The sequence below is a fragment of the Astyanax mexicanus genome, chromosome 10 (genome assembly GCF_023375975.1).
Source record: "Astyanax mexicanus isolate ESR-SI-001 chromosome 10, AstMex3_surface, whole genome shotgun sequence".
NCBI classification, from domain to species: domain Eukaryota; kingdom Metazoa; phylum Chordata; class Actinopteri; order Characiformes; family Acestrorhamphidae; genus Astyanax; species Astyanax mexicanus.
In genome coordinates this window covers 3,341,313-3,364,939 of record NC_064417.1, presented here as the reverse complement: position 1 = coordinate 3,364,939, position 23,627 = coordinate 3,341,313, and the positions used below count along the sequence as shown (strand labels likewise).

At 42.3% G+C, this 23,627-nt stretch overlaps 1 protein-coding gene across 1 annotated transcript in view; it reads left to right on the top strand.

Annotated features, from left to right (window-relative positions):
- Positions 1–23,627, top strand: part of LOC103038474 (teneurin-1) — a 382,057-nt gene that overhangs the window by 79,023 nt on the left and 279,407 nt on the right. Inside the window, exon 4 of the mRNA XM_049484363.1 lies at positions 852–1,112. Coding sequence (XP_049340320.1) covers positions 852–1,112 — 261 coding nt within the window. The remainder of the gene's footprint in view (positions 1–851; positions 1,113–23,627) is intronic.

Here is a 23,627-nt window from a genome sequence, read left to right as displayed (position 1 = left end):
ACACACTGTAAAGTTTTTGTCCCCCACGCGATGCACTGCGAGAGTTGTGTGAAGCACTCAGGCTAGCATGGAACGTTTTTTAAAAAGAAGATTGCAGATTCAGATAACTCTGAATTAGAGCCATTAACTTCTTCATCCAGTGGTAGTTCAGCAGTGAGTGTAGCAGAGTATTTCACTCGTTTGAAAAGTCAGCAGGTTTCTCGCTAATTGCGCTAATTGTGACGCGCTATTTTATTTCATATTCCGCCAGCAACACCCCTCGTTCTCACCTGAAGTACTGCGCCAGCAACCCTGGGGTGCCTTGACTGGGGTGCCTTGACATCTCGCATATATTTAAAGGGTGTCGTGATAGAAAAAAGGTTGAGAAACGCTGATCTAGATCACAGTCACAGTTCTAGACAGCCAAGTTCTAGACAAGAGTGCAAATGACCATTGGTGCTCCACCTCCCCAAGTAACATAATCACATCCAATTAAATGGGGCATAAGAAGCACAAGTTATAAAAAAAAAGAAATAGCTAATGGCATTCTGTTTAATCAAAGCAGCTGCGTTTAGTATATTGATTTTTTTTTTTTTTTCAGCAAAACTGTACAGTAAACTCAATAACGTTTCCTTGAGTCTATTTGTCTTAACTGAAACTTCCTTTTTCCTCTGGGCTGAATAAAGCCATTGAGACATTCTCCTCTTCATCTCCGGAGTAGCACCAGCAGATGCGTCAATAGTAGTGACACCTCAAAGCAGGAACGTGCTGTCACCAGTGTGTCCCATGCTGGTGTTTTTTTTTTTTTTCTATTTAAATCTTCACTAACCCCTCTTTTTTTTACTTTTTTCACTTTTTTTTTTTCATCGCAGAGCTGGAGTTTAGCAAGCCAGTCCAGATGGGGAGCGGAAGCTTTCCGGAGGAACTTCGCAGCGGCCCTAAGCTCAGCTACTCGCTGGGGCCGGGATCGGACGTGGACGAGGAGGGGGAGGTGGACCCTTCGCCCAATCACGTGCTTCACCTGTGGATGCAGGAAGTGAAGTCAGAGCAGAGTTCCTGTCTCTCCAGCCGTGCCAACTCTGTGCTCTCTCTGACCGACACGGAGCAAGAGAGGAAGTCCGATGGTGAGAATGGTGAGTGCTGGCTTTGGGGTTCTTCTCTTTTCGAGGTTCCTGCTTGTTAAATACCAGGATGTTCTGGTATAGAATTCCTTGACCGGTGAAGTTGGCGGATAATTCGCAAATTGTTGAGGCTGCTGCTGTTTTTATGTACGTTATGCAAAGAGCAGTGAACATAAGGCTCTTAAAACTGTAATAAAACTGTATATTCGTTATTATATAAATTAGATTAAGAATATACGGTTATTTTCTTTAAGGAATTGTAAGGATTTCAATACTTATTCAAAAATTACATTTAAAAGTGCGATGCAATTTAAAATTTGCAAAAAATTCATTCATTTTTCTTCTTGCCATCCTACCATCTAGGGCCTTAATTTTATCAACCGTATTTTTTGCAATAAAAGGTGCACTTAAAACACTTTAATTTTCACAAAAAAACTTTTCAGTATCATTGATATCCGCTAACCGCGCTAAGCACTAAGTATATGGGCGTTCAGAAGTGAGTATTATTGGCTGTAGCCTCCTGCTAACCCTGGCTAGCACTGCTGGAGCAGCATTAGCATTACCCACTAACCTACTAACGCTAAGGCTAGTATATCGGACTGTACGCTGCGTGTTTACCATGTTAAAACAAGCTACATGGGACAAACCGCTAGCTAATATCGCCCTGGCTTACCAGAACATTCAGGGTATCTCAGAGTAGCGCTGTCGGGCGCTGTTAGCTGCTAACCGCTAGAAAACAAGTTCGTATTCATAAAGTTTTAAGAGTTCAGAAATCAATATTTGCTGGAATAACCCTTGATTTTAATCACAGTTTTTTTCATGCATCTTGGCATCATGTTCTCCTCCTCCACCAGTCTTACACACTGCTGCTTTTGGATAACTTTATGCTGCTTTACTCCTGGTGCAAATATTCAGGTAGTTCAGCTTTAATGGGTTTGATGGCTTGTGATCATCCATCTTCCTCTTGATTATATTCCAGAGGTTTTCAATTTGGTAAAATCAAAGAAACTCATCATTTTTCAGAGCTGTATATAAATATATCTGCATACAACACAGCTAAATAGAAAGACCATGTCTACTGGCTACTTTTAATAATGAATGAACATGCATTTTAATATTAAAGATATATAATATGATAAATGTTTTACAGTGATATATTTAACACATATTTTTAGAATATATTATTAAATAGCTAAATGCTCTAAAGGTTGCAAGCTGCAGCCCACTCAGAGCTGTGAGACGCATGTCAGATTGCAGAATGATTGGCAGTGACATCTCCATGGCAACATAAATAACCCCTTAGTCAGTAGTGGTGCCGGTGTTGTGAAAGACAAAGACGTGGATCTAAAATGCCAGTTAACCCTTTCATGAGTGAGCTCTGGCTTTCTGTGATGGCTTTCATTTGTCATTTGTAGCCAAAATGTGCAATCTGCGATAATCCTCTAATTTAACCAATCCTGATCTAATCTGATCATATTCAGGAGTTAATTCATGCAGAAAATTCTGTTATTGTAGGTTATTTTGGGTCAATGTAAAGGCTCCTTGTTCACAGGAAGCTGCAGGTCCTCATTTAGCCGCTAGAGGAACTAGCTAGAACGTAGAATTGTAGAATGTGTAAATCTAACACGACTTGTGGAGATAGCAAAGTACCGACTTTTATCCCCACTAACTGGATACTCCTATGCAGTGATTAGCTATTAGCACAGCAACACAGCAGAGCTCGCGGCACAGCTTTTAATAGCTATACATAAGAGCAAGTTGTTTCAGCTGCAGCAACAGTTTACAAGCAAAAGAAAATCACGTTCAAATTAATAGAGTTTATATAAATATCACTTCTTGATCTGGCTCTGTAGCTACAGGAATTTACAGATTTTCTTAGATGGAGCTCAGCCAGGGTTTCACAGCATTTTTAATGAGGATGATTTAAAAAGTAAAGTAGATTTTTTATGTAGAGACAATGCACAACACATTATAGAAGACTCGCAGGATGATGCATGTGACATCCATCCCTGCCCTCGATTATTGGCCGATCAAGCTGAAGGAATATAATTGGAATTTAATTGGAATATAATTGGAATTTGAAAAAACACTGATCAGTCCATTTGCACTGCCAACATATTTTTTTGGGGGTCTGATAGTTAATATTATTATTTTTTTTGGATAAAAGTGATAGAAAAGATAGTTAGATATCTTAAAGAAAATTACATTATACATCATATTTGTCGGACTTTAATGTGCACTTAAAATCCCCAAAATTAAATGTGCCAGTATAGCTACTTATTTATAAGGGTGATTTTTTTCCAGCACTAAGGCTGGCTGCAGCAGCATTAGCATTAGCTGCTAACCACAGTGCTAGCTCTCTCTGTGTGTATCCTGTGCTAAAACAAGCTACGTGGGGCAAACCACTAAGGTGATAGTACCCTTAGTTACTGGAGCACTCAGAGTTAGCACTCAGTCTAGCGCTATCAGGCAGCACTTACGTCCCTCTAGTGCTGCAGTTAGCGGCTAATGCTAATGCTGCTGCACCCAGCCTTAGTGCTGGAGAAACTTCACTGAAAACTCACCCTTAGACAAAATATTATAAATCTAAGCTCAGTGTAAAATAAATAGAAGTGCTTTACTTACCCAATTAAACAGTTTTGAGGAGAGGAATCCTTCATCTTCCCAATTAGAAGGGGGGAAACATGGCGACACCCATGCTCACTTTGATACTTCGATGTAGGCAACTTTACTAGTGGCGCTTTATGTGCTTTAACCCTTGTGTGGTGTTCGGGTCTGTGGGTCCCGTTTTCAGTTTTCATCAAATGATACTAAAAAAATATTTTTTCTAACTCAAACTCATTGGCATTGGCTCATTTTTTGTGAAAAACATATATCAAAACACATTTTCGATAAACATACACTGTACACCCCCCCCACCCCCCCCCCCCCCACACACACACACATTTATATTACATACAGTATGTTTGGCCAAGGGCTAATAAACATTGCTTCATTTGTAAATTTGAAACTAAACAAATTCTCTACTCATATCTTGAGTTAAATTCATTTTCTTTTACATTTTATTAAAAAAAAACTAATAAAAAAAGAGTAGCACTTTTTGAAAGAAATGTAACATAAGAAAGATAAAGGGCAAATATTATCCATGTAAGCTGTTTATATTGCTTGCAATTTAGGTGAAGCAAGCATGTGTAAAGCATTTTAATGTAAAATTGCTTAATTTTGCTGAATTAAATACAAGTAACAAAGTAAACGAGTAGCAAAAATATGAAAACCACACAAGGGTTAAAATCTTGTCTGAAAAATACAGTATGTTTAAATTAGTATATGGGATTTTACCTGTTGTTAAAAAATATCGCTCTAAATTAATACACAACCACAAACTCCAATCCGATCAACCTCCAATTTCCAATCAGTTATCTTAAATTAAAAACACATTAGCCTGCACCCTCCACCCTCTCAGCTCTGGTAGCATCATGTTAAAAAAGTAGATCTGTGGAGTGAGTGGGAAGGGAAAGGGCTGGAGGAGAAAATTGAGGAAAAGGAAAATAAAAAAAAACTCCACTCACAGGTGAGTAATACACTGGTTGCTCAGTGTTTCTCTGTATTCTGTGTTGTTTTTTTTTTTATTTTTTTTTCCGCAGAAATCCGCACTTGTTATATGATTGACATCATGCACACTGCAGAGTGCTTTTAAAGTAGTGTGGCGCAAATCAGTGTTTTCCCTGCGAAATGGCCTCAGAGTGTGGGGTATGTGCTGCAGATGAACAGCTGCTTTCACCTGGGCGATATCAGCTATAAATCTGATCTCAGAACTCAGAGCTCACTGACTGTCGGGTGTTTTTGCGCTGCTTAAGGGATCTGAGCTGTATTTTTTGATGGAGGCGAGATGCTCAGGAGATGCTCGGGAATTGAGCTGCGTCGTTGCACTTGAATAGGCCTGGGAGTGGGAGATGAAATAAAGGAAAATGTTAAAAACAGGTCTTATACAATATTCAAAGCAGCGCGGAGATACGGCTTCGGATCTGAGAGAATTCAAAAGATTGAGATTTTTCTTATACTGTCTTTTGTTCAGGCGTTTGGATGGTTCCAGGCTACGTCTGGTTCTCTCTGCTGTAGGAATGAATACTCTCTTTTTTCTCTGTTGTTTCTCTGTGCTTTTGCATGGCTGCGCCGTGTCTACACTGCTGACACTTGTGCTGCAGCGAGTATCATTAGTGCGCTATTATAGATCATGTCCAATAATTTTAATAGTGAAATCTGATGGCGATGAGCTGAAATGAAAAGTTCATATTCATAAAGTTTTAATAAAGTTCAGAAATCAATAGTTTGTAGAATAACCCTGGTTGGTTTTTAATCACAGATTTTTTTATGCATCTTGGCATCATGTTCTCCTCCTCCACCAGTCTTACACACTGCTTTTGGATAACTTTATGCTGCTTTACTCCTGGTGCTCTTATGCCTTTACTCAGATGATTTCAATTAGATAAAATCTGAATAAGCGGTCTGTTAATTCTTTTTCCAGAGCTGTATATAAATATGTGGTAACACTTTCTATGAACCCTGCTTTCATAATGCATTATAAATGCATTCATAGTGCATTATATGACATGCATAATACCTTATAATGACTGTAATAAGCCTGTATAATAACTCAAGTACTAAGTAAGTACTTACAGCGAGATTCATAACACACAACTACAAGTATAAGGGTTTATAAAGAAAGGGCTTATAATACCTTATAATATCTGTTCATAAGAACATTGTAGAATGTAGTGTTGTAGTGCACTATAACACAGATTTGGTATATTTTGGTACAACACTACATTGTAGAACGTTCTTATATACATATATTATAAGGCATTATAAGCCATTTCTTTGTAACCCCTTATAATTGTAGTTTATAATGTGTTATGAAGTACTTATGAGTTATTATACAGCCTTATTACAGTCATTATAAGGTATTAGGCATGTCATCTAGTGCATTATAAATGCATTCATAAGGCATTATGAATACAGGGTTCATAGGAAGTGTTTGCATGTTCGCACCAAATATGTATGCATGCAACAAGGCTAAATAGAAAGTTGCTGTTTACTGTGTTGTTTCTCTGTTAATGTATTGTATGTATGTAATGTATTTCTCTTTTAATGAATGCTGGCTTTATGTTCTCCTCCACCAGTCTTACACACTGCTTTTGGATAAATTTATGCTGCTTTACTCCTGGTGCAAAAAAATTCAAGCAGGTTATCTTAATCTGTTTTATGGCTTCTGATCATCCGTCTTCCTCTTGATTATATATCAGATGTTTTAAAATTAGGTAAAATCTAAATAAGAGGTCTCTTTTTTTTTTCCAGAGCATATATGTATATAAATATGTTTGCGTGCAACAAAGCTAAATAGAAAGTCCCTGTCTACTGGGTTGTTTCTCTATGCTTTTGGCTCATGTCTGCACCGTGTCTACACTGCTGACACTGTCATGTTCTCCTCCACCAGTCTTACACACTGCTTTTGGATAACTTTATGCTTTACACTCCTGGTGCAAAAATTCAAGCAGTTCATCTTACTCGGTTTTATGGCTTGTGATCATCTGTCTTCCTCTTGATTATATTCCAGATGTTTTAAAATTAGGTAAAATCTAAATAAGAGGTCTCTTATTTTTTTTCCAGAGCATATATGTATATAAATATGTTTGCGTGCAACCAAGCTAAATAGAAAGTCTCTGTTTACTGTGTTGTTTCTCTGTGCTTTTGCATGGCTGCGCCGTGTCTACACTGCTGACACTGTGCTGCAGCGGGTATCGTTAGTGCGCTGTTATAGATCATGTCCAAGAATTTTAATAGTGAATTTTGATGGCGGTGAGCTGAATACCACATGAGTCGGGTAATTTGGTTCGCCGGATGGCACAGGGCCATTTCTGTCATGGTTTGAGAGGCGCTGAGTTAGATAAGGGCCAAATCCACCTTCGCACGATCATTGTCAGGAAATCGGTTAGGGATATCAGGTAAGGAGCCTTTTTCCCTCCTTCCTTCCTCCGTTACAGCCCGCTAGGATTTATGCTAATTTATTGCAGTCCGCCCCAGACAGGCGACGGGAACGAGCGGCTGATTCTGGGTGGAAAAACACCTGTCACCTTGCGTAAATAGTCTCGGAGAGGCTTTTATTCGTTACTGCGCGTTGGAGACCGTCCCCGAGCCGGCTGCCTTTGTCTTATTGCTCCGCCAGAGTTCCCACCCAATTTGTTGAGCGAGCGCGGAGAGAGTCAGTCAAGCGCACTTACCTCGATCCGACGAGCTTCGGCAGATTAGAGAATAAAGTTCACGTTCGGCACACAAACAAAAACCCCAGCTCGTGCCTCAGACCCTCAAGGGCACCTCTCATTTGCATGTTGCGGAAAAAAGAAAAAAAAAAAAAAAAAAAGGTGTACTGCTTCTGTTCACACTCCACCAAACTCCACTCACTTATAGAGAGAGAGAGAGAGAGAGATGGAGAGAGAGAGAGAGAGATGGAGAGAGAGAGAGATAAAGAGAGAGAGAGAGAGAGAGAGAGAGAGAGAGAGAGAGAGGGATGGAGGGAGGGAGATGAAGAGAGAACGATGGAGATAGACATGAAGTATGGGGAGACAAATGAGGAGAGAGAGAAAGTGAAAGAGAGAAGGAGAGGCAGATAAATATAGGGGAAAAAAGGGAAGAATGTATTGTAGTGAGATTGAAAAAAAAGAGGGAAAAGTCTGAAATAAGTGGAATGCATATTTAAAGAAAAAAAGAAGTTCAATAAAAGCCTTCCACATATCACAATAAAAAAATAAAATAATAATAATAATAAAAAAAAAAATATATATATATATATATGCTAGGACAAATAGGGAAAAAAAACGAATATTGCTAAATCTCAAATTTAAAATAATGTGAGTAGTATTCAATAAGATATCCAAACAATTAGCTCCTCCAGAGTGTTAGATAATTAAATAAAGGTGTAAAATAATGCAGTTTCAGTACATTAATTTGTAATTTGTATTGCTTGGCTTACAGTATTCACACTGTGAGTCTCTGCTGTGCCATACTTATTATACTACCCTATGATTCACGCGAGTATCACATGTCAGCAGTGACTAAAAATGGCTGGATCAGACTGGATGTTAAAAGTTGCTTTTAACATTCTGAAATGAATGAAATGTCTGATTTAAAGCTAGTCTAAAATATGTCTCTGTGCTGATGTCCCTGAACTGTCTGGTGTGTTTGCACTCCCACATGAATCATGGGTGTAGGGTCCTGTCCAGCAACAGCCATCAAAAAGATTTAAATTGGCTGTGATTTCTAGATGACTCTGCTAAAAGTATAAAGAAATTCCGTAATACAGAGGTTTTAAAGGTTGAGGGAGAAAGAGATGGCTGCTTGGAGAGATACAATGCAAAAAGGGGGAATATAGAGAGAGAAAGCAAGAGAAAAATGTATGAATAATAGAGAAATAGGGAAGGATTATGGGAGAGAAAAGGGGGAAAGTTGCAGAAAGATTGGGAGATAAACAGAAAGAAGGTAGGTGCAGAAAGAGAATAAGATGGAAATAGATAGAAGGAAAGAACATGAATAAGAGTGAAACCAGCAGAGAGATGTAGAGAAAGAGAGAGAGAATCAGTGAGAGGGAGAGAGAAAGAGAGGGAATCAGAGAGAGGGAGTAAGAGGGAGAGAGAAAGAAATGGAATCAGAGAGAAGGAGTGAGGTGGAGAGAGAAAGAGAGAGGGAATCAGAGAGAGTGAATTAGATGAAGAGAGAAAGAAAGAGGGAATCAGAAAGAGGGAGTGAGAGGGAGAGAGAAAGAGAGAGGGAGTGAGATGGAGAGAGAAAGAGATGGATTCAGAGAGAGAAAAAAGAGATGGAAGAGAGAGGGAATCAGAGAAAGGGAGTGAGGAAGAGGGAGTGAGAATGAGAGAGGGAGTCAGAGAGAAAAAGAGAGGTAATCAGAGAGTGTAGAAAATTGAGTGAGAGATACAGAGTGAGAAGGAGAGAAGGAATCGGAGAGAGAGAGAGGGAGTGAGACTGAGAGGGAGAGTGAGGGAATCAGAGTGTAGAAAATGGAGAGAAAGAGAGAGAGTGATGGAGAGTGCAGAAAAAAGGAAGGAGTGAGAGAGGGAATGAGAATGAGAGATAGAGAGAGTGATTGAGAGTGAGCGAATAAGAGAGAATAATGTAGAAAAATGGAGGGATTGAGAAAGAGGGAGTGAGAATGAGAGAGGGAGTCAGAGAGAAAAAGAGAGGTAATCAGAGAGTGTAGAAAATTGAGTGAGAGATACAGAGTGAGAACGAGAGAAGGAATCAGAGAGTGAGGGAGAGAGTGAGGGAGAGAGAGAGAGAGAGAGAGAGAGAGAGAGAGAGAGAGGCGGGTGGAGCGGAGCAGGGGGAATTGGTGTGAGATGGAGTTTGTTTGCGTTGGGTACCTGCCAGGGTCGTGTCTAATGAGAGGGGGGATTGGATATGCCTCTTCACCTCTCCTGGTGTCGAGCTCCATGCAGAATGCGAATCACAGGCAGCTTTGCCTTGAGAGACGGCGGTCGCAGGAAAACGGAGGGAGAGAAACGCCGGGCCCGGAATACACAAACAGCAGCACCACGCTAAAACGCCACAGATAATCATATCCTTATGTCCGAGCGTACTCTTTGTATTAGAAAACCAAATCCGTTCACCGTGCACGCCTGAACGACGGCGGCGGGGGGCGTTATCAGCAAACCAGCGAGCCGCCGTCTCTGTGCATGTGTTTGTGTTTGTGTTTCACTGCTTACGTACAGCATGTCGAGGTGTACAGGTGGATAGCAGTGTTTGTACATGCTAATACTGCATTCATTTAAGCTTTATTCACAGGGTACAGTGTTTAACCACACGTTATACACGCAAAACAGCTGCCTTAAAAAAAGGTTTTACAGTGTAACAAAAATAAACTAGAAAAGTGAATTTCCTGAAGGAAACGCAGGATGGTTGCGCAGCTAAATGATTCCCACCGATCGCTATGGTCATTGCTATGATGTTGCTAGGCGCTTGCTATGGTGTCTATGGTGGTTGCTTAGGTGTTGCTAAGGTGTTGCTAGGTGATTGCTAAGGTGCTGCTAAGTGGTTGCTAGGTTGTTGCTAAGGTGTTGCTAGGTGGTTGCTAAGGTGTTGCTATGGTATCTGGGGTGGTTGCTAAGGTGTTGCTAAGTGGTTGCTAGGTGGTTGCTAAGGTGCCGCTAAGGTATCTGGAGTGGTTGCTATGGAGTTGCTAAGTGGTTGCTAAGGTGTTGATAGGTGGTTGCTAAGGTGTTGCTATGGTATCTGGGGTGGTTGATAAGGTGTTGCTAAGCGGTTGCTAGGTGGTTGCTAAGGTGTTGCCAGGTGTTTGCTAAGGTGTTTCTATGGCATGTGGGGTGGTTGCTATGGTGTTGCTACATGGTTGCTAAGGTGTTGCTATGGCATCTGGGGTGGTTGCTAAGCAGTTGCTAGGATGGTGCTAAGGTGTTGCCAGGTGTTTGCTAAGGTGTTTCTATGGTATCTGTGGTGGTTGCTGTGGTGTTGCTAGGCGGTTGCTAAGGTGTTACTAGGTGGTTGCTAAGGTGTTGCTTAAGCAATGCGCAACTTGATGTTCTAAGTTACGCTAACTTAAGTTTTCATTACCCATTACTTAACTTTTTTAAGGCACCTGGTTTCCTCCAATGTTTTAAAGTAAATTCAGCTTATCCAGGCTTACAGTGCATCATTCCATCAGTCCATCATTCCATCATTCCATGTGCACGCTCACGTGTAGGCAAAGTGAGCGGACACCATGCATTATTGATGCCTTAATCTTTTTCATCAGAACAACAAAGTCCCCGAGCCTTTTGTGCTTTCACCTATTATGAAAGTTATCACTCTAACTGGAAATGTCAGAGAAAAGAACCAGGATCAATCATGCATACGCTCTGCCAAAACACGGCCCGGCATTTCCAGTCGCTCCGTCCTCGCTCTCAATTTTTTAGCCTTCAAAGACCGGCCCACCGGAACCCCCACCTTCCCCACCTTTTCCCCACAAAGCTGATTAATGATGCAGGCTTCAAAATGCCAGGAACCACTCCAGCTGCTCTCCGATTGAAGCTGACAAGCCGATTTGGAAGATCTGGTTTGGATTTAAGTAAGTGCGCAGACATCCTACAGGACGCTCCAGTCGGCGGAGAGATAGCGGCTCGGAGATCCGCTGACAAATCAGCGCTAACAGAGCAGAGGAGGGCTGGCAGCACAGCCAGTCGACGGGGGGGGGGTGGAGGAAGAGCGGGATGGGGGTGGGGGGTGGGTGGTTGTGGTGTTTCACAGTCCAAAAGGAGGTGTTCCAGCCCAGGGAGGTTCATGCAGAGTTTACCTCTATTTCAGCTCCAGCCCGCCATGACCCGCCGCTGTTACTGCGCCCAGCATCTCGCTATATAGAAGTGGACACAGATGCAAAAATAAATAAATAAATATGCACTGGATTCCAAACCTGTGTGAATGATTTTACATGTACAGTCTGTACAGTATTTATATTACGCTCATGCATAAATACCGCACTCTCTGCAGTCGAGCTGATGGTGAATTGCAAGGTGTTGCAGACACACTGCAAGAAGCTTCGTATTGTCATATATTTACATTCTGCTGTTATGTTTGTGAGGGAAAAATGCGTTCAGAAAACCCACAGTATGTGCATCCCAGACTCTTTGGCCATTCTAAAATGTGCATATATACATTATAAATATTTTAAATTTTAAATATATCATCTATCAACTATAAAAATGCAATTATTTGGGAATCAATTTAGTTCATCACAAAATGTCTGATTACACTTCCCTTTCTATATACACAGATCAACCATAACATTAAAACCACCTTTGTGATATTTACAGCTAGGTATCGTTTAAAACATTTCTATACAGATACAAATATGATACTTTTTTTGAGACACAAATACAAATACAAAAAAATAACACAATAAAACACAATAATTAATTAAATAACATTTATTTATTTAACAGTTGACATGAGTATTCTCATTATCCCACAGTCACCATAAGAGACTCCATCTTTCTTCTATTTTTATCTTTTTGTGTATTTAACAGGAAAGCACAGAAATATGGTTTAAACATTTTCTGAATCTGTAGATTCTGCCCTTTTGAGAGCATCTCATGCTAAGATTATGTGTGAGTCACGTCTGGAGGCTTGAGATTTCCGCTGCGTCCCAGTGCTGATTCTTTTCCTCGCAGACGAAGAAGAAGAAGAAGAAGAAGCAGCAGGTTAATTTGAAAGGCTGCATTTAAAGTCATTCCACAATTATACAATTAAGTAAGTCTGTAATGATTTTCTGAGTGTCCATCGATCAGCTTTACACAAAACATAGGCAGACGCATCAATCTACCAATTACAGATGAGAGGCAGAGTGATGGACAAACCAATTTCACAATTTCACTAGTTAGACATGGTGAGAGACAGAAAACGGAGAGAGACACTCTCTCACCTGTCTCACCTGTTTAGTAAAGCTTATGTTGAAGTCTAATTTTATTTTGAAGGTATTACAGTAAAGACTTTTTCTCTCAATACGGACAACATTTCTCCCAAATTCCAAATAAAAATATTATCATTTAGAGCATTTATTTGCGGAAAATGAGAAGCGGCCAAAATAACAACAACAAAAAAGATGCAGAGCTTTTAGACCTCAAATGATGCAAAGAAACAAGTCCATATAATTATAAAGTTTTAAGAGTTCAGAAATCAATATTTGGTGCAATAACCCTGGTTTTTAATCACAGTTTTAATCATGCATCTTGGCATCATCTTCTCCTCCACCAGTCTTACACACTGCTTTTGGATAACTTTATGCTGCTTTACTCCTGGTGCAAAAACTCAAGCAGTTCAGTTTGGTGGTTTGATGGCTTGTGATCATCCATCTTCCTCTTGATTATATTCCAGAGGTTTTCAATTTGGTAAAATCAAAGAAACTCATCATTTTTAAGTGGTCTTTTATTTTTTTCAGAGCTTTATATATATCGGCTTTTTACTATTTCTACTTAAATCTGTTTGAAGTCCTTAATGCTTTTTCTAAGTGTTCATTGATCAGTTTCACACAAAACGTAGGCAGACGCATCAATTTACTGATTACAGATGGAAGGAAGTGTGATGGACGCACAAATTCACTAGTTAGACATGGTGAGAGACACTTTTTTAAATGTGCTTTTTCTTCACAAAGACATTACAATATTGACGTCCCCAGATGGTTAAAGCATACTTTTTAGTGGAATAATTGTAATGGCTTCCTCAAAGCCTTTTTTCCCACCCAAAAAAAATAGCTTTGACTATGATTTTGTCTATTATTCTCTTAACATTGCCTGAATATTTTTACTGGGGAGTCCAAGTCCAAGGTTTTGAGTACCCGCGGATGTATAGTCCCAATCTAATAGTTTGTCAGTGCAGTAAATGAATCCCATTTCCATTTAAATATGAAATATGCAAACTAAGAAATGTCACAATTATCTTTACAACAATTATCTGATTAATTGTAACTAAGGTTTATTGATTTCATTATGTATTAAATGCTGGTAATTCTGTAGTTTTTGGAGGGACAGTAATAATAGTGTTGCGTGATTAAGGTTCAGAGCTAGCTAGCTAGCTAGATAGCTAGCTAGATAGCTAGCTAGATAGATAGATAGATAGATAGATAGATAGATAGATAGATAGATAGATAGATAGATAGATACTTTATTGATCCCCGAGGGGAAATTCTAGACATCCAGCAGCAGATATAATATATCTTATGGAGTTTAATACTTTTCAAATGAGAATATCATAATATGCAGAGATACTGAGTTAACTGAGAGCTTTAATGGAGAAAATAAACATTAGTGTAGCTGTGTAGATGTGTGTGAGCAGACGCATAAGTGTGCGAGAGAGAGAGAGAGAGAGAGAGAGAGAGAGAGAGAGAGAGACAGCATCTGAATGTCTTCAGCACAGTGACGGTGTGTCGCAAGTTTGGAGGAAAATGAAGCGTGAGTGAAAGGTGAAAGTAGCGGATGGCGTAATAGCTAGCTTCCTGGATTAGCCTATATGCTAACCAGCCATGCCATTTGCATTGACACTTTACAGGTCAGCGTATCATAAATGCATCAGCACATTTATATACACCACATCTCAAACAATTCCTCAATGGGCTGTACTTTCGAAATAGAGAGAGAGAGAGAGAGAGAATCTTTCTGATCCATTAACATCTCATTGTTTTTGCGATAAAGATCAGCCTCCTCCTCTCCTCTCACTCTCTCCCTCTCTCTCACTGGCTGTTCATAAGAAAACAAAAGCTGTGAAAATCTCAGAGCGATCTCAATCGCAATTTCATCCTCAGTTTATTACCCTGCTGCACTTAATCAGGAGCACGTTCTCCCATCTGGAACTCAACGCTGGATCTCAATCAGAGCTTTTTAGCTTTGTGAGCTTGTGAGCGTCTGCCCAGGTCTTTGGGCTTGGATTCACAATGGATTAGCTTGTGTGTGGAGGAACATAATGAAAGAATATACATATATTTAGGGCTGTCAACATTAAAGGGTTAATGCATGCAGTTCATTTGAAATAAATATATTTTTAATGCAATTAATTACATCACCAAACTTCCACTGTAATGTCCACCACCCCGATCCAGCTATCAAATATTCTTCTTTGGGTACCACTTTAAAATAAGGCTCCTTTATTAAGGGTTTATAAATAGTTTATAAAGCAGTTTATTATTGGTTATTAATTCTTTAAAAAAACATTAACAAGCACGTACAACACAAATAGGAAGAACACCAGTGAAAATGATTTTTAAACATATGTAATAAATTAAAATAGGAAGTTTGTTTAGTCATTTAATATGTTATTATTGTTAAATGAATAGTTGGTACATGACTGGCCACTGTTACCCTTCCTGTTAATGTGTTGTATCTGCTTATTAATGGTTTATAACCTAATTACTAACCATTAATATACTATTTTTAAACCCTTAATAATGGAGCCTTGTTTTAAAAAGTGTTACCCTTCTTTTTAAGTAAGCTAAACGTCTGATTTGTTTAGGCACATCTTAATCTGATATATTAGCTAGATAATATACTGCTATGAACAAACGCTGTCTCTGCTGCTCCACGCTGTTTACACACTAAGAGTGCAGTATGTGCAGCGTTCACTGCTCATATCCCTTTTCTTAATTTCGGATTAAGAAATGCTTACAACCAAAAAAAAAAAAAAGCTTCCTTTATTCAATTCATCATTTATTCTTTATTCCACCTCCCCACGTTGGCTTTATCTCCTTTTAAACATACAAGTATATACTCGTATTTTAATTGACACTGACACCAATATTATGAATGTAATTGCATTTTACATTTCTTACATTTATTATTTTATTTCCATGTAAATATCCAACGTAGAAACTTGCATCTTAAGCAGAACAAGTGCGATTAATTGCAGTTTTTCAGATAGTCCTCTAGTCCGCAAGTCCTCTGTTCTAAATCTCATCAGGGCTGTAGATTAAGCAGAGAGACAGACACATAGAGAGTCACTCATCTCCTGCTCTCCTGCACTTAGCGTCACAGTGTTAGCAAAGGGGGCTAGTCAGGTACGGCGCTGCAGGAAAGCTTAAACTGCAGCCAGGTGAGAAAAGTGTCTCCGCAGATGGAACTGAAGGAAGAAGGTCTGGAGTGGTTTATCAGTGGTGCTGGATCGTCTTCAGGGATGAAAGACAGTAAATGTACAAAGATGTACAAAAGGATGGGGAGGAGAAGGTAGAGTAGAGGTCAGAGCGCAGGAGCACAGTGTGAGCTCTTCACAATCTGTGAAGCTAGGCCAAGTAGTTTTTATTATTTTATTTTTATATATATATATATATATATATATATATATATTTGGCTCTTTTTTGGGTGGCTCAGCACGAGAACATTGCGCCTCATTCACAGACATGTTCTTTTGCAAAAAAAAAAGAAAAATTGCAACAAAAAGTCTATTGTCATGGTGGAGCACAGAATACAGACACTCGCGGAACCAGTCAAGGATTTTATTAAAAACCCACAGGGTACAGAGAATGAGATTAGCAGTATAAACAAAACACCAGTAAAGGTATACCTGGGAGCGGAGAGCTTAACAGGATAGTGAGGCAGTCCAGTGGTCATACACGAAGTAAGCAGTATCAGAGGCAATCCAAAAACAGAAACGATAAACAATCCAATGGTCATACACAAGGCAGGCAGTATCAAGGATGATCCGAAAAACATAAACGATAAACAGTCCAGGGTAATACACGAAAAAATCCACAACGAAGGCAAAGGCAAAAATCGGTAGTCAAAAAACAAAAGCAAGGTCATACACGGAAAATAATCACAGAGAATAACGCTTTGTAATGTCGGACGAAACCTAGGCAATACGCGGCGCCGAAGGGCGTCTGAGCAGTGTTTTTATACAGTGGCTAATACTCAGGGCTAACCGGCCGGGGCAGGTGAGGTGTCACGTGATCAGCAGTGTGTGTGTTGTCAGCGGGTGGTGCATTCTGGGTATTGTAGTTGTTGGGCTGACAACCTCCGTTGGAGACCAGTGTGGAAGGACAAGAAGTGCCTACAGCACCAGACGTGACAGTACCCTCCCCCGAAGGAGTCGGACGGGAACGAGGACGACCACGACGACGACCACCCGACGAGCAGGGAGCACCGGCAGGAGGACCTGGAGTCGCCACAGAGGTACCGGACAGGCGGGAGCTGCGAGACCGGGAACCCCGACGCACCGGAACCGACGAGGACAGCGAGCGCTTGGGACGCCCACGGGGTCTGGGAGCAGGCTTGCCCGGGTAACGGGCATGAAACTCAGCCAGTATAGCAGGGTCCAGCACGTCACCGGCAGCAACCCAGCAACGCTCCTCGGGGCCGTAGCCCTCCCAGTCGATCAGATACTGGAGTACGCCACCGCGCCTGCGAGAATCCAGTACCTCTTTCACCGCATACGTAGACGAGGCCTCCCCCTCCACTGCTGCGGGCGGAACGTCATCTGGAGTACCCTCAGTGAGCGGACCTGGGACAAGAGGCTTGAGAAGAGACACATGGAATGAGTTGTGTACACGGTATTGAGCTGGCAGCTCAATCTTATAGGTAACCTCGTTAACCTGGGACAACACCTTAAAGGGACCGATGTACTTAGGGACCAACTTCCTGCACTCTCCCTCAAACCTCAAGTCCCGTGTAGACAACCAAACCCGATCCCCGGGTTGGTATTGGGGGGTACTGCCTCGGTGTCTGTCAGACCTCTCCTTGTACTGGCGTAACGCATCCGAGACCTGCTGATGAGTTTCCTCCCACACCTGCTCACTCCGTTTCATCCAGTCGTCTACTGCCGGAACCTCAGTAGCTACGGCTGTCCACGGAGCTAACGGAGGTTGGAACCCCAGAATGCACTGGAAGGGAGTGAGACCAGAGGTAGAGTTAGTGAGGGAGTTTTGAGCAATTTCTGCCCATATAAGAAATTGAGACCAGTCGGAGGGATGTTTGTGACAGTAAAGTCTGAGGAACTTACCAAGCTCCTGATTGACACGCTCACACTGCCCATTGCTAGTGGGATGAAACCCTGAGGTAAGACTCACATGAACCCCTAAGTGCTCAAAGAAAGCTTTCCATACTCTAGATGTGAACTGAGGGCCTCTATCAGAAAGAATATCTTCAGGGATACCAAAGTGTCTAAAAATGTGAGAGTAGATGGCTTGAGCTGTCTGTAAAGCTGTAGGTAGTGCAGGGAAAGGAATAAACTTAACCCCCCTAGAAAACCTGTCTACAATCGTGAGAACGGTAGTGTACCCCTCGGACTCGGGCAAGTCCGTGACAAAATCTACAGCGATATGAGACCAGGGTCGCTCTGGAACGGGTAGAGGAACTAGCTTACCGGCTGGAAGGGTTTTTGGCGTTTTGCACTGAGCACATACCGAGCAAGAGACTACAAAGGTGTGTACGTCAGCTCGCATGGTCTCCCACCAGTAACGAGCTGAAATTAACTGTAAAGTGCGCGTGACACCTGGATGACCTGACGTGAGATAAGAGTGGGCCCAGCTAATGAGACGATCACGATATTGCAAGGGAACGAACGTTTTCTGAGGTGGACAACCCTCAGGCGGAGGTGAATGTTCAGCAGCCTGCTGGATAAGATCATCCAATTCCCAGCGAATGGCTGCTATTTTAACGTCTGGGGGTAGAATACGCTCACACTCAGAGGACTGAGATGCGCTGTCAGGAGTGCAGAAGATTCGTGACAGCGCATCCGCCTTGGTGTTACGGTTACCGGGTCGGAACGAAATAGAAAAATTAAACCTGGAGAAAAACAGTGACCAGCGTGCTTGGCGGGGGTTGAGGCGTTTAGCATTACGTAAATACTCCAGGTTCTTATGGTCTGTGAGAACAGTGAAAGGATGAGCGGACCCCTCCAACCAGTGACGCCACTCCTCGAGAGCTAGTTTGACAGCTAACAGTTCCCTATCCCCTATGCCATAATTACGTTCTGCAGGAGACATCTTTCTAGAAAAGAAGGCTATGGGATGAAGTTTAGGTGGAGAGCCACTACGCTGTGATAACACGGCCCCCACCCCAGAGTCAGAAGCGTCAACCTCGACCACGAAGGGCAAATCGGGTTTGGGATGAGCGAGTATAGGAGCTGAAACAAACGCGGACTTAAGCCTAGAAAAAGCAGCCTCTGCTGCGGGCGACCAATTAAGCACCTTGGCGGCCCCCTTAGTCAATGCAGTAAGTGGAGCGGCAATACTGCTAAAGTTGCGTATGAACCTCCGATAAAAATTAGCAAAACCCAAAAAACGTTGGAGGTCTTTTATGGACTGCGGAACGGGCCAATTAGTGACTGCGGAAACTTTAGTATCGTCCATGAGGACGCCCTGGGGACTGATGACATAGCCGAGAAATGTGACCCGTTGGAGATGGAACTCACACTTCTCGGCTTTAGCATACAAATTGTTGTCTAGCAAACGTTTGAGTACGGCGCGGACATGACGAACGTGGGATTCTAAGTCTGGTGAATAAATCAGAATGTCATCTATAAAAAGGACTAAATGCTTGTTAATCATGTCGCGAAAAATGTCGTTCATGAATGACTGGAAGACTGCCGGTGCGTTAGCTAGACCAAAACTCATTACCAGGTACTCATAGTGCCCATTGGTGGTAGTAAAGGCAGTCTTCCATTCATCCCCCTCACGGATGCGAATGAGATTATAAGCACTGCGCAAGTCGAGCTTGGTGAAGTACTTAGCCTCACGTAATTGTTCAAGAGCACTAGGGATGAGAGGGAGTGGATAGGCGAACTTCTTGGTGATATCATTTAAACCACGGTAATCAATACAAGGACGGAGACCACCATCCTTCTTCTTAACAAAAAAGAACCCCGAACCTACAGGAGACTTAGATGGGCGAATGAAACCCTGTGCAAGAGCTTCCTCAACATAAGTAGTCATAGCCTTCTCTTCATCAAGAGTGAGGGGATATATTCTAGCCTTAGGCAGAGTGGCACCTTCAATAAGATCAATGGCACAGTCATAGGGGCGATGTGGTGGCAGCTTAGTAGCATTAGCTTTGCTAAATACCTCTAAATAATCGGAATACTCAGGGGGAACTACGGGAGAATCTACGACTGTAGGGCTTTCAATAGAGGTGGACTGTAAGGCTATATCAGGACGGGCTAAACAATGTTCAAAACAGAAATCAGACCAAACCGTAATGTCCCCCTCAGGCCAGGAAATCAGTGGGTTGTGCGTCTTGAGCCAAGGCATGCCCAAAATCAGCGGGTGTTCCGTGCTGGGAAGCACGAACAGCGACAGTTCCTCGTGGTGGAGAGCGCTGGCTTGGAGAGAGAGTGGTACAGTCTGGAGAGTGACAGGTCTGGAGCGCACCGATTTCCCATCAACGGCGTGGATAGAGATGGGGCGACGGAGCTCCTTAGTGGGGATGTTGTGCTCCTTCACCAACTCCATGCTTATGAAGTTTCCCTCCGATCCGGAATCAACGAGTGCTGCAACGGGAAAAGAACCAGTAGGTGAACATAAAACCATAGGTAGCGAAAAACTTTTAGAATCACGACATGGAGTCAAGTTACGAACCACGTTGGCGCGTGGGACCCTTTCCACGCGCTTTCCCGTCGCAGGAGGCCTCATGGATCGGGTCAGGAAACCACACTCAGCTTTGTGATGACCCTTCTCTCCACAGTAGAGACATAAATGGAGACGAATGCGGCGTTGGCGTTCGGCAGCAGACAGTCTGGACCTCTGGATGTCCATGGGTTCAGGTGTGGATTCCGGAGCAGATGTAGACCCACTGAAACCGCTGGCAGAGACGTGTGGATGGGGTACAGAAGCTACGTGGGTGCTGGACTTGGGACGTCGAGATAGCAGTTGATCCAGGCGAATAGAGAGAGCAATGAGTTGATCCAGGGTGAGTGCTTCATCTCGGCAAGCTAACTCTCTTAAAATGTCCGGGTTGAGTCCGTTTTTAAACACAGAAAGAAGCGCTGCATCATTCCATCCACTGCCAGCAGCTAGCGTCCGAAACTCCAGAGCATAAGTAGCGACTGGCTTGTGACCTTGCTTAAGAGCGAGCAGTAACTCTCCATTAGATTGACCGTAACGCGAGTGATCAAACACAGAGCGGAAAGTGTCCAAAAAATCCGTGTAGCTAGCCACCGAAATGCTATCCCATACAGCAGTGGCCCACTCGAGTGCTTTCCCGGAGAGACGAGAGATAATAAAGCCTATCTTGGCTTGATCAGTAGTCACTGGAGAGTTACTGAAGTAAACAGAGCACTGTAAAATAAAACCGCTGCACTTCACCGGATCACCGTCATATAACTCCGGTTTGCACACAAAAAATCCGGAGGAAGAAGTGCTGGGGTTATGAGGCCTGGTGTTAGCCATGGAGCTAGGGTTAGCAGTAGAGCTAGCGTTAGCCGAAGCTAATCCCTGTAGGTGGTCGAGGATGCTAGTTAGCTGTTGTTGCTGATTAGCTTGCTGGCTAGCTAGCTCGGTAACGGCGTGAGTCACACCAACGAGGGTTTGTTGGTGCTGACCGAGAAGTTGTCCCTGGCTAATCAACCCTGTTTTCAACTGGTCAGAGATCGCTGTCTGCTCACGTGAGGCCGCGTATTCTGTCACTGGTGGAGCACAGAATACAGACACTCGCGGAACCAGTCAAGGATTTTATTAAAAACCCACAGGGTACAGAGAATGAGATTAGCAGTATAAACAAAACACCAGTAAAGGTATACCTGGGAGCGGAGAGCTTAACAGGATAGTGAGGCAGTCCAGTGGTCATACACGAAGTAAGCAGTATCAGAGGCAATCCAAAAACAGAAACGATAAACAATCCAATGGTCATACACAAGGCAGGCAGTATCAAGGATGATCCGAAAAACATAAACGATAAACAGTCCAGGGTAATACACGAAAAAATCCACAACGAAGGCAAAGGCAAAAATCGGTAGTCAAAAAACAAAAGCAAGGTCATACACGGAAAATAATCACAGAGAATAACGCTTTGTAATGTCGGACGAAACCTAGGCAATACGCGGCGCCGAAGGGCGTCTGAGCAGTGTTTTTATACAGTGGCTAATACTCAGGGCTAACCGGCCGGGGCAGGTGAGGTGTCACGTGATCAGCAGTGTGTGTGTTGTCAGCGGGTGGTGCATTCTGGGTATTGTAGTTGTTGGGCTGACAACCTCCGTTGGAGACCAGTGTGGAAGGACAAGAAGTGCCTACAGCACCAGACGTGACATCTATCTTATGTGGCACGGCTTGGCCAGCTGTCTAATGCGCTGCCACCATGAACTGCAGGTTGCAGGTTCGAATCCCGTTCATGCAGCTTGCCATCAGCTGCTGGCTCCAGAGTGAGCACAATTGGCCTTGCTCCCTCCGGTTGGGTAGATGGTGCTCTCTCACGATCACACTCAAAGTGGCGCCGGGCGGCACGAGGCATCTGTGAGCTGATGTATTGAAACCGAGTTGCTGCGCTTTCCTCCGAGCGTGCTCCTGGGGTCACAGGCGACACTGGTGATGGGGACGCATAAAAGGGTGGGACAAATGGATAGCCAAATCGGGAGGAAAAATGGAAAAAAAAAATCTGAAATAAATTATATTTAAATAGGTCTATCTCATGACTTTACGACGTGATTTTAAAGTGTAGAATTTTTCACAGCTATGGTCTTAAGGCCAATTTTTACTTCTGCATCGAACCTACGCCTTAGCCTACGCGTATCCAGCGAGAGTGCGCTACACAGTGGAGCGCGTTTATACTTCTGTGTGCGCATATCAACAGCTCTGCGTCGTTCTGCAGTTTAAACCAGCTGAGTCTGTCTGCATCATATAGTTACATTTCCAGGGAGGTGGGTAGACAGCAACTCGTAGGCTACGCCGTAGGTTCAGCGCAAAAAGATCCAGTATCCTCTTACATTGAGGCTTCAGTGGCTCAGTAGACTATGACGCCAATGCATTGGCCAAGGAACTGTTCAAATCCCGGGACTCGCTGCTTTACCATCTCATGGTTCTGTCTTTATTTGATCCCATTGGTTGAAGGTTGTCACTGTTCTTGACTCACAGTGACCTCTGAATAGTTGGCCTCTGGACAACCGGGCTAAAATTGTGAAGTGTGAACTGGTCATTGCGTGAGTGGGTCAATTGACTAAGCTAAAGAAGAAAAAACAATGGAAAAATGAGTGAAACAGACATCTTTGATGCGTTAGTTTCCGGATCTTTTGGTTAGATCTAAAGGCAGCACAAGAACTTGGGGCCTTGTTTTTCTTTAGTTTCTTCTTGAGAAAAGTCCTATCAGAAAAGTCTTTTTAAAACCAGAGAATTAATCACAGCTATGCTTTTATACTGGAGAATCCCCTTGAACTCTTGAATTGAATAAATCCTAATAATGTTGGAATCTTAATGAAAACTACATTTTTAATTGAAGTTTTAGGAAAGAAATTCCTTCTTCTTGAATTCCTTCTTTGTGAAATATAATATTTCTTTGGTCACCTGCTGGAGCATTAGTTGATTGTAAATTCCTTCTTGAATAAAATGATTTTGGTTCTACAATGTCTGAACAATCAATTGTGGTCATCAGAAAATTAAGGTCAGATAACCCTCACAAATAACAACTCTACCATTAATTATAAAATTAAACAAAAACTTCACACTAACCATTTATTTACCTAGTAACCTTAGCAACCACACTTGGCCCCTCCCTGAACTCATTCAGATTGCATTGCGAGACATGAAACCTTGCAAATCGCCTAAAATCACCCAAAAAGAGGCGGTACAGTGGTGAATACAGCTTGATACTGATTGTTCTTTAATATTCAGAGGCAGGACTGGCTGTCTAGAACAGTCACAGCTAGTTTAACACTGGTTAAATGTGCTAAAAAACATTTTCCTCCTTCTTGCCCATTGATGGGGTGTCGCCCAATCGCTGTAATGAAGTGGTGAAGCCACCACTGCATATTTTAATGATATTAATGATTCTCTTAGACCTTTGT